Consider the following 18541-nt stretch of genomic DNA (forward strand, 5'->3'; position numbering starts at 1 on the left):
AAAACCTTCCGGGCCGGGCGCGGTGGCTCACGCCTGTAATCCCAGCACTTTGGGAGGCCGAGGCAGGCGGATCACAAGGTCAGGAGATCGAGACCACGGTGAAACCCCGTCTCTACTAAAAATACAAAAAATTAGCCGGGCGTGGTGGCGGGCGCCTGTAGTCCCAGCTACTCGGGAGACTGAGGCAGGAGAATGGCGTGAACCCGGGAGGCGGAGCTTGCAGTGAGCCAAGATCGTGCCATTGCACTCCAGCCTGGGTGACAGAGCGAGACTCCGTCTCAAAAAAAAAAAAAAAAAAGAAAACCTTCCACATATGGATAGAGCTATAAGCAAACCACAAGTGGGTCCTGCTCACCCCTGTGGGAAATTCAGATCAATCAGGACCTAGAAGATTTGTGACCAGAAAATATGTGCTTATGTTTATAAACTTTTAGCCAAAATGTTGCCCATTTCCTCATTGTGAAGAAAGGAAGAAAACAAGAAGAGTTTGATTTTTTCCAGAAGATGGGGAACTGGTTTGTCAAAATATTGACGGAGTGACTTGTGGCTTCCATATGACAAAACACAAAACACCACACCACCTGGGCACGCACAATGGCTCCTCTCCCTTCCACCGGCCCTGACTACTTGGTCCTTGGAGTAGAATGTGAAGACCCCACTCCTGCAGGAACACAGTCCACCCCACAGAGCCACCTGCCCGTCCCTCGGATACCAGCTTGTAAGCCGCCCTAACTTACTGTTCTCTCGCAGACCATCACCCTTGGCTCAGGGGTAAGGTTACAGGCAACATTCACTGGCACAGAAGGAAGAAAAGCGTTTCCTTCTTGTGAAGCCCAAAGCAGTGACAGGATCATCCTCTTTGCAGAAGCTTCTGGGTAAAGCCATTAGAATTCCCTTTTTTCTGCAGTATTCACCCATCCTTGTGATCAGGCAGAGAGTGGCTTCCCCCACTGGTGAAGACAGTGCCCTTGGAGACTCTTAAGGCTTCTCTTTCAGGTTGTATGTGTTTAGGATGGGAGCAGATGTTCAGATAGAGAGGAGCCTCCATTAGTTACAGGACAAAGACCATCATAAGATGCCCATTAGACCTGAGAGGCCAGTACGCATAGAGACTGATGAAGATGGGTGGTGAGGGAGGTTGTGGTAGAGAGAATGCATGGTATCTCCCCTCTCAATCCCCTATTGGTTTCCAAAAGGCAAAGACTGGACTCATTGTTTTGGCATCAGTAGAAGAGAAAATTTAGATATTTCCAGAAGCAGCTCTGGCTCTAGGCAGGTAGAAAGATCTTGCTGAGCTGGTCTGCTGGAAACATGGGGGTGGGGGCAGCGATTTACCTGTGTGCTCTTCACTATTTCAGTCATCTTCTTACAAATGAAGCGACACAGATGCAAGGCGCTGCAAGGCCCACCTCCTCCTGCTCTGACAGGCAGACAGGAAACCAAAGCTGCTATCTGGGCAGCCTCTGTCCCTCCCATTCACCTCCAGCTTCCCATATGGACCTTAGTCTTTTCCTTCTTGGATGGTGGAAACTCCTCCAGATGTCAAGACTTGCTGTGAATAAAGTTTTAAGAGGAGGTCATGTATCCAAACTGATACATGTGTATTTCTTCCTGGGTAGAGGGTGTCTACAATCCTTGGGATGGGAAAGCATCATGTAACCTGATGATACAATCCAGAAAACAAGGGCCACTTTGGGTCTTTCAGGGACCAGTGTGTAATTGGGGGAAGTTAGGTCATAAGAGCCAAATCACCTTCCCTTGACTGTAGATAAATCCACTAAGGCTTGCCTTATGCTAATAACCTTGTTTTGAATTAAAGTCACACACAATGTTTTCTTTTTTAAAAAAAATTCACTCCAACCTTACCATTAAGTAAGTACTACTCCAAAACCCCCACTCATCTGCCAATGGGTGATGCTCTTTCCTCATGATCATTATATATCTCTGCATCCCCACAAACATCCAGGGGAGGAGATGTGGGAAAAGAAGGGCCTGTGGGCTTTAGAGTTATGAGTAAGCATGGCAGGAGCAGATACAGAGGAGGGAAATCTGCCAGCTGCCACCCTTGAAAGCTAGCCCATTTCTTCTGAGCCCATAGCCAAGCAGGCATACCTGGAAGGGTGAGGGAGTGGAGGGCCGGCTTTCACTCTAGATCCCACCTGTGTTCCCACACCCAGAGTGGCCAAGAGCAGTCTCTAAAATACGCCAACCCATGATATCTCAAAAGTAGGAATTCTTGTCTTATGGAATCAGTGAAGCAGGGACTGGTGTCGGGGTGGAATTAGGTCTTCCTTTAAAAAGAAGTTTCAGGCCGGGCGCGGTGGCTCAAGCCTGTAATCCCAGCACTTTGGGAGGCCGAGGTGGGTGGATCACGAGGTCAGGAGATCGAGACTATCCTGGCTAACATGGTGAAACCCCGTCTCTACTAAAAATACAAAAAACTAGCCGGGCGTGGTGGTGGGCGCCTGTAGTCTCAGCTACTTGGGAGGCTGAGGCGGGAGAATGGCGTGAACCCGGGAGGCGGAGCTTGCAGTGAGCCGAGATCACGCCACTGCACTCCAGCCTGGGAGACACAGCGAGACTCCGTCTCAAAAAAAAAAAAAAAAAAAAAAAAAAAAAAAAAAAGAAGTTTCAGTGCACAGTTATCAACATCAACATTGCACAAAGAAAATGAGCCTTGCAGTTTAGAACAAAGGGTAGCAAAGTATTCAATCACCAGGCAGGTTTATAATTTTGTTTTGTTTTGTTTTTTGAGATGGAGTCTCGCTCTGTAGTCCAGGCTGGAGTGCAGTGGTGGACCTCGGCTCACTGAAAGCTCCACCTCCCAGGTTCACGCCATTCTCCTGCCTCAGCCTCCTCAGTAGCTGGGACTACAGGCGCCCGCCACCACATCCGGCTAATTTTTTGTATTTTTAGTAGAGACAGGGTTTCACCGTGTTAGCCAGGATGGTCTCACTCTCCTGACCTCATGATCCGCCCGCCTCGCCTCGGGCTCCCAAAGTGCTGGGATTATGGGCATCAGCCACCGTGCCCGGCCTGTGAATTTTTTTTTTTTTTTTTAATGTTTATACTTTCCTTAATACTCTCTGGGAATAATCTCCTCTGGGACCCCTTTCTTGCCTGTTCTATGTACCTCAGCAGCACAGGAATGAAGCCTCAAAAAATATTATCTTGCTCCCTAAGTCATCAGTTTCTTTTCTGATCTAGTTCTTGGGTAATGAATGAATGTGGAAAGTAGCGAAGGTTGCCATGAAAAGCTTGGACTTTATTCTGCATATTACCAGGGCCACTGAAAGTGTATGCCTGCATTTTCAACAGGAGTGTCAGGATCCCAGCAGTAATGCTTTTCCATGGATCAGCCAGACAGGCATAACGGAAAGTTGGGAGACCAAAAAAGCCATTGACAGATTCCAGGTGAGCAATAAACCAGAATTTTAACCAACTAGACCAGCGCTGTCCTACGGAAATGTAATGGGAGCCATGTGTCAAAGTTTAAATGTTTTACTAGCCACATTTAAAAAGAACACGTGAAGTTATTATTATTTGTTTTACAGACCGGGGCCTTGCTTTGTTGCCCATGCTGGTCTCGAACTCCTTGGCTCCCTCAAGCAATCCTCCAGACTAGGCCTCACAAAGTGCTGAGATTACAGGCCTGGGCCACTGCCCTCTGCCTGAAGTTAATTTTAATAATATATTTCATATAACCCGATATATCCAAAATATAATTTCAACATATAAAAATTGAGATTTTACCTCACCAGTCTTAGATATCCAGCGTGTGGTTTATGCATACAGTACATATCAATTCCTACACTAAATTTTCAGCATTTAAAGGGAAATATGGTCCTGAAAAGAAAACAAAAGCCTGTTTAAGGAGAAAGCATTCCACACTACTTCGGTTTTTAACATAAAATAATTAAAATTAATGTATCAATTAATAAATCAATAGCCCCCGTTGGCTAGTGGCTGCCTTACTGGGTAGACCAAGTCTGGATTGTAAATACATTCAGATGTTCCATGCAAAAGCAAAGTTCCCCGCGTTAAGCTCTGGGTTCAGGGAAGCGCGGACCGGGCAGTTCTGGGCGTTTTCACCAGGTAGCGCTCAGAACACCCTCACGTGACGAGCGTCCCACCCGGAAGCGAAATCTCCTCTTCTACAGAGTTCCTCCGGCGCTTCCTCCATCCCCGGATACACAGAACCTCATCTCCTCCGGTGCTGAAGCCTGCGGCGGGGCAGGATGGGCAGGAGAGCAGAGCCGCGGAGTGTGCGGCGCCGGTGAAGAGCGGCGCGTAATTCCCGCGGCGGGATTGTTCCGCGCTCGCAGCTCCTGGACTAGCAAGCTCTGATCCCCGGCGGCTGCGTGCTTACAGGCACAGACGTAAGAGAGCCCTCGGCTTAAAGCGCTTCGCCGGGCTAGCGCCATCCCCTCGCCTTCTTCAAGGCCTTCAGGGCTGGGCCCAAGCTCCCGTCGACGGCACCCTGGGCCCAGAGCACTCGCGGGCCCCATCTCCAATGATTCAGAACTCACGTCAGTCGCTGCTGCAACCGCAAGATGTCGGAGACACGGTGGAAACGCTTATGGTGAGGGCACTGCGGGGAAGGGCAGGGGTCCGAACCGCGAGCTCTGGCAGGAGAATTCGGGGCTTTACTAAGCCTCGGCGACCCTTTTCCGCGCCCCAAGGTGCGCTCAGGGTTGAGGATGGGGCAGGAGAGGAGTTTTGACTAATGGGATTGAGAAGGGGGCGGGGAGTGAGGAGAGGCCAGGAGCTGCGGGCCAGCCAGGCGCTGCAGGGCCGATGTCCCGGTAGAGGGAGGAATTGCCGAGGCCTAGGCGGGGCGCGTGCCGGGGAGTGTGTCCGCGCGGCCCCCACAAGGTGCGAGTAGGCTGCCAGGAGTGGCGGAGGTGGGAGGGCACCCGGGCAGATTTGGGACCGTCACAAGGCCTGGTAATAGCGCTGAAGCTGAGAAGCCGTTGATGCCGCCGCAAGCTGCCCAGTATGGCTGTGCTCCCGCAGGCCGCGGCGCTAATACCTGCCGGCCAGGCGTGGCTGCACCTCTGAGTGCCAACTTTCCGGTCCGTTGGGACGGCACGTGGTCACCTGGCGACCCCACGCTTCCTCCGGCGTTCGATTGGTCGCCGTGGCCGGGCCGCCGGGCCGCTATTGGTGGAGGCGGAGGCGGGGCTGGCGGAGTGGTTGCCTGGTGGGTGGAGTCGGGATGCAGCCCGGCCTTAGACGCTGAAGGCCTGAGGCCCAGGCAGAAGCTGCGGCTCTCCCGCTAAGGTCTTGCGCCCGAGGTAGGGGCAAAATGCGACTTTTTTTTTTTTTTTTTAATCCTTAAAGGCGGAGACGGCGGCAGTGGCGACTTAACGTTGACGTCTTTGAAAACCTGCTTATCTTTTTCAGGGATCTCCAGCCCTCGCCTCCAGAAGTGAATTGGACTTAGGATACTTTTATCAGGGCAGTAGGAATTGCTTGTGGATCCAGTTCGCACTCTTATGTGCTACTTATTTCCTTTGTGTGCGTATTATTGTTTTTGCCCTCTTCTTTCTCCCCTTAAAAAGAAACTACTTTTTTATTTGCCTTGAATATCCTTGAGGTGTTGTGTTTTTTTTGTTTTTTTGAGACGGAGTCCTGCCCTGTCGCCCAGGCTGGAGTGCAGTGGCGCCATCTCGGCTCAACTGCAACCTCTGACTCCCGGGTTCAAGCATTTCTCCTGTCTCAGTCTCCCAAGTTGCTGGGATTAGAGGCGTGAGCCACCACGCCTTGCTAATTTTTTTATTTTTAGTAGAGGGGGTGATGTTGGCCAGGCTGGTCTTGAACTGCTTACCTCGAGTGATCCTCCCGCCTCGGTCTCTCAAAGCGCTGGGATTACCAGTGTGAGCCACCGCGCCTGGCCTTGAGCTACTTTTTGAAAATTAAGTTCACTTGCAAAGGATGTGTGCCATTCACCATTGACAAAAATCTTAAGACCATTCAATATTACCTGTTGGAATGGTTTTTGTTGTTGTTGTTGTCTTGTCTTGTTTTTGCCTATTAGAGGTTGATCTGTACTGCTAGTATAAATAACATCTGCTCTGTGCTAATGGACTTGGAAAAGTACAAAGTAACATGTCTAATCACTGTGCTGTGAAATAAAAGATGTTAGGAAGATATTTCCTGCAATCAAGGGTGGGAAGGTGAAGGACAGCAGCAAATTTGTTTTAAAACAAATTCCACACAACACCTGTGTGAGCACTGGGGCAGCAGCCCCTAGGAGAACTGCCCAGAAACTGTAACTGCAGGTCATTCCTATGGCGTTGCTGGAGCAAGAGGCCTGGAGAGAGGTGGAGGAGATTAACCTATCCTGGGATGAGCCATGCAGGACCCACCGAGCCCTATCCTGTGGGATTGCGCTCAAAGGGAGAGCTTTAGGTTTCCTGTTAGGTGGCCAGATTCATTCTGTTGTCACTGCTGAACACCTACTGTGCACCAGGCTCCAAGGTCAGTTCTTGAGATATCACCATGAACAAGACAGGCAGGAGTTGTGACCATTCTGTCTTGGACAGGCAGTCATAAGGGAGCTGGGGACAGGTGCTGCTGCAGAAGCCGGAAGGAGAGGCACTGAACTTGGACGTGGGGGAGTTGGGGAGCTAGAGAGGAGCTAGGGCATAACTACATGTCAGTTTTCAGAGGTGAAAGTAAGGTGGAGTCCTCCAGTATGGCTGCAGAGTGTGTTAGTGGGAAGGTGAGAACACAGGCCAAAACAAAACAGTAAGCAGGAGCCCTGTGATACATGAAAGGCCTTGCAACCAGCAGTTTGGACTTTATCCTGAGAGGAATATCAACCAATTAAAGGGTGTTGGTTTGGTTGGGCTTTTTAAAATTATAATTCAATGAGTATTAATGACAAATTTGTGGGATACTCTGTAGCTCCTAATACGTTTGTCATTACTTGTATTTTTATTCCATCTTTTGTGGTTTTTTTTTTGGTCTTGTTTTTAAGCTAGTAACTTCAGATTTCACAAAACATTATCTTTCATTGAAGGGTTTTGTTCCTGAAAGCAATGTGATCAAATTTGCAGTATTAAAAGCTGACTCAGGCTGGGCACAGTGACTCACACCTGTAATGCTAACACTTTGGGAGGCAGAGGTGGGCAGATTGCTTGAGTCCAGGAGTTTGAGACCAGCCTGTGCAACATAGCGAAACCCCATCTCTACAAAAAATTATCTGGGCATGGTGACACACACCCGTAGTCCCAGCTGTTCATGAGGCTGAGGTGGGAGGATCACCTGAGCCTGAGAGGTCATGGTTGGCAGTGAGCCATGATTGTGCCACTACACTCCAGCCTAAGCATCAGAGCAAGACCTTGTCTCTAAATAAGTAAATAAATAATAAAACAAAAGATGACTCTGGCTGCAGGGTAAAGAGTGGATTAGAGGGGTCATATAGATGACAAATGAGTAAAAAAGTAATGGCAGTCACCAAGGCAGGAGATAACAGGGTTCTCAGCTGGAATGGATTGGTGGATTTGAGAGCTGTTTTGGAGGTAGAGTAAGCAAGTGTGGAGAGGCCATGTCCAAGGATAGTGCTCAGGTTTCTGGCTGGGTGGCTCGAGAAATGGCAGGGCATTCACTGGGACAGGGCACCTTGAAGGAGGAGCTGGTTGGAGGTGTGGGAGAAAAGTTCAGGTTTGGAAGTGTCATCTGAGGTGGCCGTGGGACATCTGAGTAAGTGACTGTGTGAGACTGAGCTCCAGTGAGAGGTTGAGAGTGTGGAGGGGGGTGGAAATGGAACCCCTGGAAGTGGATAAAGAGCCATGGAAGTATGGTTCATTTAAGGGAGAGGGCAGAGAAGTGGGAGGAAAACCAGGACAGCATTAATCTCTGAAGCCAAAGGAAGAGAGCATTGCAAGGAGGGAGTGATGGTGAATAGTGGAATGCCCTGAGTGGCCTAAGTGTCCTGGATTTTCACTTTAGACTGGGTGGTATGGTGAAAAGAGTATGAACTTTAAGTCCTGGCCAGTGGCTTCAATCCCTGTGACATAGGACACATTTGTAACTTCTGTGAGCTCCAGTTTAATCTGTAAAACGAGTTTAAAATACCTAGCTCATAAGATGCTGTGAGATTTTGAGGTGGTGTCTATAGAAGCCTTGCCCAGTGCTACTCTGGGAGTAGAGTTGAGGGTGGGTTGGCATAGTTGAGGTTGGAGACTGCTGCAGAGATCATTAGGATGGATCAGTGGAGGCCAGACTGGGAAGACTGAGGGCTTGGTCAGTGGGACTTGGTCATGAAGCAGCAGGCTGGTGAGTTTTATGTGTCTCTGAGGTTTCCAACCTGGATTCCTGGAGTATCCCCGTGTGGACTGGAGAAGAGGCAAGTGCAGAAGAACTGTTGACCAGGTTTCCATTTTGGACATGTTGAATTTGAGATGCCTGTGGGCCATTTGAGGGAAAACAAGGAGACATTAGCAGAGTCCGGGGAGAGGCTGACCTGGGCTGGTGATGTGGGCGTAACTAGCATGTGTGTGAAGCCTGGGTATGGGTGAGGTTACTCTGAAAGGAGATAAGAGGAGCAGTCCTATGTGAAGGGCAGGCCAAGGAGGAGAAGGAGAGAGAAACCAGAAACTGCGAGGAGAGGCACTCAGCCATATGGCATGTACCAGAGAGGCCAAGTAAGATAAGGACAGGGACAGGAATGGGGTCCTGGGGTACAGCAGGTGCTTGGTGAGCCCTCAGAGGCTGTGTTAGTGGAGGAGATTTAGCTGGATAGCAAACCGGGGGCGGGGGGGCCTGCGGAGGGACTGGCACAGAGCAAGTGGAGATGGTGTAGCATCAGGCTGGAAAGATGGACGCTTTGGAGCCTGTTGCCTGGCAGAAGAGGAGATGCCAGTGGGAGCGAGAGGCCCAGTGTGTGAAGAAACGGGGCTCATTAATGCCACGAAGTCTTGGGAGAGACTAGAAACACAGAACTCATAGGAATATTGGTTGGCAGAACAGCGGGACACCTCTTGGGGAGAGGGAGTCGATGTGGATACAGACTTGCTGAAATATGCACACCTTACTTGGTTTTACCTGTTGTCTTATCAGACTACCCTTTGGTACTTCAGAAGTTATTGGATCGTGGTTGTAAACTCCAGTTTTTAATGACCTGACTTAGTTCCCCCCACCCTCTGCCTCCAACAGTCTTATGAGGAATTCCAGTTATAACTGGCTCCTTTGGTGGAATTTGAGATGCACTCTCTTCTCTGTTAAGCAAATACCGCAGATTACACACATTTCAGTTTCAGGTAAATAGTTATGTGATGTGTATAATGGAAACTGTATATATATTCATCTTAATGTTTTAGGGCCACAAAGTATCATTTATTTAAAAATAATAGTGCAGATGCCACTTAATAAAGGAAGAGGTCTTTGGGGATGAATTTGCCAAGCATTTTCGGAGAAGATAGCTTTTTATTTATTTATTTATTTATTTATTTATTTATTTATTTATTTATTTTAGGGAAGGGGAAGTAAGGGGAAGAAGGTCACTGGTTGGATTTTAAGTACTTTTTCACAGTCATTTGTGATACTACTGGGTTCTAGGGGTCTACAAAGAGGATGCTGTCCTGTAATGGTAACGCCGGTGCTGGAAGCTGCATCTCCTGGAACATGCAGCTCCTGGAACACGCTTAAGGGAGATGCATTTAGTCTTTGAAGGAGTTCCACCCTTCCAGGTGGTGTCTGTAGATTAGCCAGTGTGTATGATGATTCATGGGTTGAAGGAGAGGCAGCAAAGCCAGGAGAGGCTACTGGTCTGTAGGACTGTGTGATCTGTGTAGGGCCCAGTGAGCTGGATGGTTTAAGAGAGGGGGAAAGTTTTAAATGAAGGAAATACTAGGTTCTACAGGAAGTGGCACTTAATTTTACACAGTGGTTGAGCTTAAGGTTTCATTTGCTTTGGCTTGGTCCTATAAATTGCTTTGGTCCTATAAATACCTATAGGTCTTACAGCGAAGGGAGCCTGCACATCATCAGTTCAAAGTGAAAGTACTACATTCAATTGACTTTGCTTTTGCAAACATAGGGAGATGACCAGTAACTTTTTGAGTCAGAAGAAATAGGGAAGAGCGGTCAGTGGCATGGAAATAGTTTTGCTCCCACTGAGCAATATGTGTATCAGCAATACTAAGACCAGAGATACCTCTTGCAGCCTACAGTGTCCTCAACAACATTCCAGTATTTTAAATTTCTGGCTATACTTTTCCCTTCTCCGAGGTATGAAGAAAACATGAAGCACCACCAGGTAAGTTTCGAAGAGACCATTATAAAGGAATTCGCTGATCAGGTGTGGAGAAAGGTGAGGCTCACACAGGCAGAGCTACTGACACAATATTGTCTTGTCCTGCAGTTACATCCAGTGATCAAGGCTTTCCTGTGTGGCTCCATCAGTGGGACCTGTTCTACCCTCCTTTTCCAACCTCTGGATCTCCTTAAAACACGCCTGCAAACCCTCCAGCCCTCAGATCATGGGTAGGCCCTGCATTTCACTGGGGGAGCTGATTTCAGCAACTTTTCAGACACAGGAATATCTCTACTGTGTTAAGTCAACTTCCATTCTGTTGGATGTTCAGAGAGAAACACAGGCCATGCTCAATCATATGTTCTCTGAATTGTTTTTATATTTGACATTTCTTTTTAGTTAAATGGGGTCCTTTCCTGAGCAGCTTCCTGGAATCTGCCTCAGTGACATTTACACTTTATTGTGTTAGCTTGTATTACTGTGTTATAACTAGATTGCCTGGCATTAGAGTAGCAGGGGATTTTCTGGAAATAACATCAGTATTATCTGGGTTTTTTTGTTTGTTTTTGTTTGGTTTTTGAGGCAGAGTCTCGCTCTGTTGCCCAGGTTGGAGTACAGTGGTGCGATCTCGGCTCACTGCAACCTCTGCCTCACAGGTTCAAGTGATTCTCCTGCCTCAGTCTCCCAAGTAGCTGGGATTGAGGTGCTCACCACCATACCCAGCTAATTTTTATATTTTTGGTAGAGATGGGGTTTTGCCATGTTGGCCAGGCTGGTCTCAAACTTCTGGCCTCGAGTGATCTGCCCACTTCAGCCTTCCAAAGTGCTGAGATTATAGGCATGAGCCACTGCACCCAGCCTGTATTGTCTGTTTTGTGCCCGAATATTGAGCTCTGTGCTGTGGGAAGTATGCAAAATGTACATAAAAAAAGGAGGTAATCCCACTCCTTGCAGTATAAATGGATAAGCAAATATGTGTGTGCCAACCTATGAACACATAGAGTATCTCCAAGGTGCATTGTAGAGATTGTTAAGTGTCCTAAAAATGAATCTATAAAGGAAGTCTTTGAGTGGGAAATTGTTTTATGAAGAAGTGATCTGAGTGATTTTTTCCTTCCTGTCTCCATTTTGTCTGCTTTCAGGTCTAGACGTGTTGGGATGTTGGCTGTACTCTTGAAGGTGGTTCGCACGGAGAGTCTTTTGGGCCTTTGGAAAGGGATGTCCCCTGTAAGCTGCCATCTGGATCTAGGTTCTCTTGCACCCACTCCTTGATAACCAGCCATTTCTCATCCACCTTACCAGCTCTTAAGAATATGTGAGAGTCAGAAGTGGTAGGAGTACCTACGTGATCTTCCTACCCATCTCTCATACTACCACTAACTTCTGTTTGAAGGCTCAGGGATATGTTGCATCTGCACATGCTTAGATGTGATTTATTAGGGCAGCATAGTCTCTACAGCAGAGGTACCTATTGTCCCACCTGTCGGAATGCTCTTGCCCTAATCACTTCAGTAAAAGTGGGATGGTACCTCCACACCAGCATTTCTTTGCTCAAAGGCTTTTTCTGGCCTTAGGGACCCACACCAAGGAATTAGTGCCCAGCCCAAACCCAAATCAGAAATCTATATACTGATTTCTCTATTATCCCAGTAGTGTACTTCAGAATAATTTTGTGTTTTGTTTTCAAGAGTATAAGCCAGTTATATAACTCACTGTGGGTTTCTTTGCAGTTTCTTTGTGATTAGATTTAGTTCTACCTTTTTAGCAAGGAGATCACAGAAGTGATATTGATTTCCTAACCCAAAGCAGTGTGTATTTCCAAACCCACAGAGTCCTCAACCACTGAAAGACGAGAGTTGGTGTTTAAAATCCCATGTCCCTCCCCGCTCAGTTGGAGGAGTAACTCTGAGGTGTGTTCTACACTGATTCCCAGAGTTCCTCAGTGGGATTTAGTTGCCCATAGAAGTAACTGGCTTTATAACATCCTTTATTGACTGCCTTCTCTCCTGTCTTATGTCCCCCACTTCCCTATTGGTATTCCTTCCACACCTTAAACAAAGTACTTACATGCGAATCATCTTGGGGTCTTTTGGGAAAACCCAGCTAAGACAATACTTAAAGTGTTTGCTCTTTGATTTTCTTTTCTTTCTGACCTTCTCTGCAGTCCATTGTGAGATGTGTCCCTGGCGTTGGAATCTACTTTGGCACTCTCTACTCTTTGAAGCAGTATTTCTTGCGAGGCCATCCCCCAACCGCCCTGGAGTCGATCATGCTGGGGGTGGGCTCTCGCTCTGTTGCAGGGGTCTGTATGTCACCTATCACGGTAATCAAGACGCGCTATGAGGTAAGTTCAGACTGCTTTAGGGCCTCAGGATAGTTCAGCTTAGCCATTGGGCTGCTGGGGAGTGACCACCAATGTCAACTCCTGATTTGTAATCTAACATACACTCTGATGTGGTCAGCCAAGCCATATGTGAATTAGAGCCCACGGTAATGCCCCATAACCTGCAGTCTGCTTGTTCAGTGCTCAAATGGAGCGCCTCCATGTGAGTCACTGGTTCTGTGCTCTCTTTGCAGAGTGGGAAATATGGCTATGAGAGTATCTACGCTGCCCTGAGGAGCATCTATCGCAGCGAGGGGCACCGGGGCCTCTTCAGTGGCCTGACAGCAACTCTCCTTCGAGATGCGCCCTTTTCAGGAATCTACCTGATGTTTTACAACCAGACCAAAAACGTAGTGCCCCATGGTAGGGATAAAGCAAGGTGTGGGGAAGAGCTATCCTTGAGCTATCAGATCCTCACCGTTTTCTCTGGGATATGGGACTATGTGTTTCTCTTAGCAGAGTGTTAGGAACTGAGCCATATCATGATTGTGTCAGGAACTGGGATGCAAAGGTGGATATGACAAACTTGATCCCTGCCATTTGGAATTTACATCCTATTAAGGCAAACAGTATTTACACCACTATAATTTGGGGGGTGAAGATAGGGTGGGTGGGAGGGAAATAAAGCATGCTTTGCAGAGTTTCTGCAACAATACTTCCCATATTTGATCTTAAGATTGCTGGGTCCCATCCAAGGCCTCTTAGATGAGAAACCTTGGGGTACAACCTAGGAATCTGTATTTTTCAAGAAGCACTTGATGTGATTCTTGTTAAAGTCTGGGAAACAGTAGTAAGTTAGGAGTTTGAAGAAAAATAATATTTTCATCTCCCTTGCTGTGTTCCCAGTTAACATAGTTTTGAGCCCTCCATTTAGGTGGAGAGGAAGGTGCCAAACTTCAGTCACTGGGGGAGGCCCACCCCACCCCACCCCACCAGTTAGGTCAGGTTGGGCTAGACATGAACAAAATTGGTGGACAGTAAACATTGACCCAAGTAGAACAAGGTATTGCTAGAAACACATCCATAGAATGAACCTGCATGCAATAAAGTGTCTATGGATAATTTGAGCAAGGAATTGCAACCAAGGTCCTTTAATTAGGAATGCCAGAATGCCCGCCATCATGACGTCGTAACCAGCTACAGCTGGAGTGCCTTGGGAGATTTGCTGCTTCTACCCAGGCACCAGAAGGTGTAACCCTGCAGGTCAGAGCCTTATTTTGTGACAGAAAATTAAGGCGATAAGGAAGCACAGATGGGCAATTTTTAACTTCTCAATCCATCTTTAAAAATTTCTGAGGCCCATCACTCAAAATCAGAATATCAGAATACGGACTGTAGGTTAAAGAATTGGGCCACATGCCTGTAATCCCAGCACTTTGGGAGGCCGAGGTGGGCAGATCTCTTGAGGTCAGGAGTTCGAGACCAGCCTGGCCAACGTGGTGAAACCTGGTCTCTACTAAAAATACAAAAATTAGCTGGGCATGGGTGGCACATGCCTGTAATGCCAGCTGCTTGGGAGGCTGAGGCATGAGAATCGCATGAGCCTGGGATGTGGAGGTTGCGGTGAGCTGAGATCACACCACTGCACTCCAGCCCCCCAGCCTGGGTGACAAAGCGAGACTCCGTTTCAAAAAAAAAAAAAAAAAATCGATCTGGTATTTGGAAATAAACTTGCAAAAATAGCCACAAGAATAGTACAATGTACATATTTTTTTCCTGCCCTTTGAGGGTAAGTTGGAAATGTGATGCCCTTTTACTTTTGAGTACTGCAGTGTCTATTTCCTACGAATAAGGACATCCTGTCATATAACCATCTTAGGAAACTCAGGAAGTTTAACCTAGATAATTTTTTTTTTTTTTTTTGAGACAGAGTCTTGCCCTGTCACTCAGGCTGGAGTGCAGCAATGTGATCTTGGTTCACTGCAATCTCCTCCTCCCTGGTGCAAGTGATTCTTGTGCCTCAACCTCTGGAGTAGCTGGGATTACAGGTGCATGCCACCATGCCTGGCTAATTTTGTATTTTTAGTAGAGACAGGGTTGCACCATGTTGCCCAGGCTGGTCTTGAACTCCCAGGCTCAAGTGATCCACCCGCCTTGGCCTCCCAAAGTGTTGGGATTACAGGCATGTGGCCCAATTCTTTAACCTACAGTCCGTATTCTCATTTCTCTAATTGTCCCAATAATGTACTTCGTAGTAATCCTGTGTTTTATTTTCAAGAGTATAGGCCAGTTGCATACCTCATTGTGGGTTTATCTGCAGTTTCTTCTTGATTAGATTTTTAGCAAGAGGACCACATGAGGTATGTGTATCCTCATTGCCTTATATCGGGAGGGTGATAACATCAATTTGACCTATTATGAGTGATAGTAACACTTTATCACTTGGATAAGATACTGACAGGTATCTTCCCGGAAAAGTCACCTGTATTTCCCATTGTAATGTCTAAGTATCTTTGTGGGAAGATAACTTTGAATCTGTATAAACATCCTTTTTCCCACGTTTTAAAATCAGTCAATGATTCTTGCCTGAGTCAATTACTGTGATGGTGGTTTGAAAAAGGTGCTTTTCTAACTCCATCATTCCATCTACATAAATTTACTAGTTGCACCTTTAAGTTTTGAATCTGTAGCCTTATTTGAATCCAGACCTTTCTTGGTTTGGGGAAGAATTAATGGGCAACTTGCACTGACCTTTATCTGATTAATATAAGATCCATAACCACATGTTACCTTTGTTCTATTTCAGACCAGGTGGATGCAACCCTTATTCCTATTACAAATTTCAGCTGTGGGATATTTGCTGGTATTCTGGCCTCACTGGTAACTCAACCTGCAGATGTTATCAAAACTCATATGCAGCTTTACCCACTGAAGTTTCAATGGATTGGTCAAGCAGTGACACTTATTTTCAAAGTAAGACTACAGAATAAGTACTGGTTCTTGTGGTGGTTAAGGATCTCTTTCTAGAGCAGTAGTTCTTACCTTCACTCACATTAAAATTGCCTAGAGAGCTTTAAAAAGTCCCCATGCCCAGGTTAAAATCTAGGCCAACTATATCAGAATGTCTAGGGGCATGAAACCCCAGCATATTTCTTCTTCTTTTTTTAATGTTTCCCAGTGATTTTAATATGTACGTTTTAAGGTTGAGAACCACAAAACTGATGTTTTTTTGAGGGGCAGAGACATTTACATTAGGAACACCTGTGATATTTGTTAAACATTGCAGATTGCTGAACTCTACCCCAGACTTACTGAATCAGGAAATCGGGGTGAAATTAGTACTCTAATTGAGGACCTAGAGTACCTAGGGTAAAGTACTATTTAGTCAGAGGGTAAAAAAACCACACAAACACATTGTTTTATTCTAGCAGTTTGCTCTAATATACAGGTGTCCAGTCCTTTGACTTCCCGGGGCCACATTGGAAGAAGAATTGTCTTGGGCCACACATAAAATACACTAACACTAATGATAACTAATGAGCTAAAGAAAAAATGTCACCAAAAAAATCTTAGAATGTTTTAAGAAAGTTTACGAATTTGTGTTGGGCTGCATTCCAAGCTGTCCTGGGCCACATGCGACCTGTGGGCTGCGGGTTGAACAAGCTTGCTCGAATATAAATGGACAAATGGTATTATTGAAGATAAAAAGTATGGTAGAGGCTGGGTACGGTGGCTCATGCTGGTAATCCCAGCATTTTGGGAGGCTGAAGCAGAAGGATCCCTCGAGCCTAGGAGTTCAAAACCAGCATGGGCAATATAAGGAAACCCTATTTAAATTAAAAAAAAAAAATTACAGTAGCTGTATACTATCCGTAAGCCACTGGGTTGGCTCTTTTAGAACATGTGTTGTTATCACAAAGCAGATATTCTTGCTAAAGGTAAATGTGAATTTGTGTTCTTTTTTTGTTTTTGTTTTTTGTTTTGAGATGGAGTCTGGCTCCGTCGCCCAGGTTGGAGTGCAGTGGCCGGATCTCAGCTCAAGCTCCGCCTCCCGGGTTTACGCCATTCTCCTGCCTCAGCCTCCCGAGTAGCTGGGACTACAGGTGCCCGCCACCTCGCCCGGCTAGTTTCTTTTTTGTATTTTTTAGTAGAGACGGGGTTTCACCGTGTTCGCCAGGATGGTCTCAATCTCCTGACCTCGTGATCCGCCCGTCTCGGCCTCCCAAAGTGTGTGTTCTTATCTCTATATCTAAAATCATAAAGTTTTAAAATAATATTTTCTATGTAAAATTTCAAATCAACCCAGATTATGAGGGAGGAGGAAGGGGCATTTTTTCTTTAATTCATATGAAGACAGGGCCACCAAGAGCATACAGTGAATTACAAAAAGATACTCCCTCCTGATAGACAAATGACAAGAAGGCACCTTTTCCTTCAGCCTGGATCCAATCCCGGGCTTGGCAAGCAGGTTTCTGCCTGGATTTCATTTTTTACTTGGGGCTTAGTGCTTCTGTACAGTATACAAACTGCACAAGTACACAGCAACCCTGCATAAAGATTTTCACCTAAGAAATTCCCCTAGAGCAGGCCTAAAAAGGTAAGCCCAGCAACTACAAAAAAAAAAAAAAAAGGCTTTTGACCAGGTGCGGTAGCGCACACCTGTAATCCCAGCACTTTGGGAGGTTTAGGTGGGCAGATTACAAGGTCAGGAGTTTGAGACCAGCCTGGCCAATATGGTGAAAACCCCATCTCAACTAAAAATACAAAAATTAGCCGGGCGTGGTGGTAGGCGCCTATAGTCCCAGCTACTCAGAAGGCTGAGGTAGGAGAATTGCTTGAACCCGGAAGACAGAGGTTGCAGTGAGCTGAGTTCACGCCACTGCACTCCAGCCTGGGCGACAGAGCAAGACTCTGTCTCAAAAAAAAAAAAAAAAAAAAAAAAACACTTTTAAGTTCTTTGGTTGTGTTCTTGGACCCATTATTCTTACTTTGGGCATAAAGTTTAGAAACTAAGTCTTAAACATGGGGTAACAGAGACCCTCACTCTGATACCAAGTGGATAATTAATTGTATTGCTACTTCGCTTCCAGAGTTTTGACATTTATTTTCACCATAGGACTATGGACTACGTGGCTTCTTCCAAGGTGGCATCCCCCGAGCCCTCCGCAGAACTCTAATGGCAGCAATGGCGTGGACAGTGTATGAAGAGATGATGGCCAAGATGGGCCTGAAGTCCTGACCAACAGAGGACTGGGAAAGGGTGAAATCTATTGCCCTGCTTGGTTTCTGCCAAGGGCTGCTGCTGCTGCTTACTGTTCTGCAGTAAGATGACGTCCTACCTGGAAAGCCAGGCAGAAATTGTATTGCCTTTGCCTTCGGTAATCCCTTTAAGGAGAAAATATATGGACCTGATTTGAGCCTTCAGAATCTCCAAAAGAGATGTCACCAATACATAGAGCACACTGGGGTGTTAGGAGAGACCTCTGCATACCCTGAGAGGCTACTTGGAAAGGCATTTTCCCAGGAGAGCTCTGTCGGGTGGCTGCACTTCAGCCCTGCACCTACACCACAGTGTCTCCTTGGGTATGTTCTTGGGCAAGGAATCTCAAAGCCAGAGAAGCTGTAAGCTGCCTGCCGGGCCTGAGGAGCTCCAGCCAGGGAAGACTGGATGTGAGGAGACGAGTCACTGTCACCAGGTCACAGAATGACTGAGGTGATGGTAGGATGAGAGGAACAGATGCCCTTCTTTAATTGGTTCTCAATCAACTTCTCAGAGGCTCTGGAGAATGGGACAGTGGCTTTCTAGCCTCTGAATGTCCAGATAAAATTTTTTGGTCTTGGCCCCTGTACTGTTTTACCTCTAAATTCTGGCATTTTTTTTCCCCCTGCAATTAAAGTGTTTTACTTTATTTATTGAACTTTATCATTGAAAGCTGTTTGGAAAACCTAAAAGG

The 18541-nt window shown here is 46.6% G+C and overlaps 1 protein-coding gene across 4 annotated transcripts; it reads left to right on the top strand.

Annotated features, from left to right (window-relative positions):
- The first annotated feature begins 4158 nt into the window (after positions 1-4158).
- On the top strand, positions 4159-18539 carry SLC25A38 (solute carrier family 25 member 38). Of its 4 annotated transcripts, none has more exons than XM_028843977.2 (8): positions 4159-4582; positions 5407-5520; positions 10373-10494; positions 11407-11491; positions 12429-12608; positions 12842-13026; positions 15394-15560; positions 17704-18539. In XM_028843977.2, the coding sequence occupies exons 1-8, from the start codon at positions 4514-4516 to the stop codon at positions 17790-17792; spliced, it is 1011 nt and encodes a 336-aa protein (XP_028699810.2). In that variant the 5' UTR covers positions 4159-4513; the 3' UTR covers positions 17793-18539. The 4 variants fall into 4 exon arrangements, with proteins under 4 accessions (XP_028699810.2, XP_028699809.2, XP_014986792.2 ...); XM_028843976.2 differs by having other exon boundaries at positions 12842-13010; XM_015131306.3 differs by lacking the exon at positions 5407-5520.
- Positions 18540-18541: the final 2 nt, after the last annotated feature.

Source organism: Macaca mulatta, chromosome 2, assembly GCF_049350105.2.
Source record: "Macaca mulatta isolate MMU2019108-1 chromosome 2, T2T-MMU8v2.0, whole genome shotgun sequence".
Lineage (NCBI taxonomy): Eukaryota > Metazoa > Chordata > Mammalia > Primates > Cercopithecidae > Macaca > Macaca mulatta.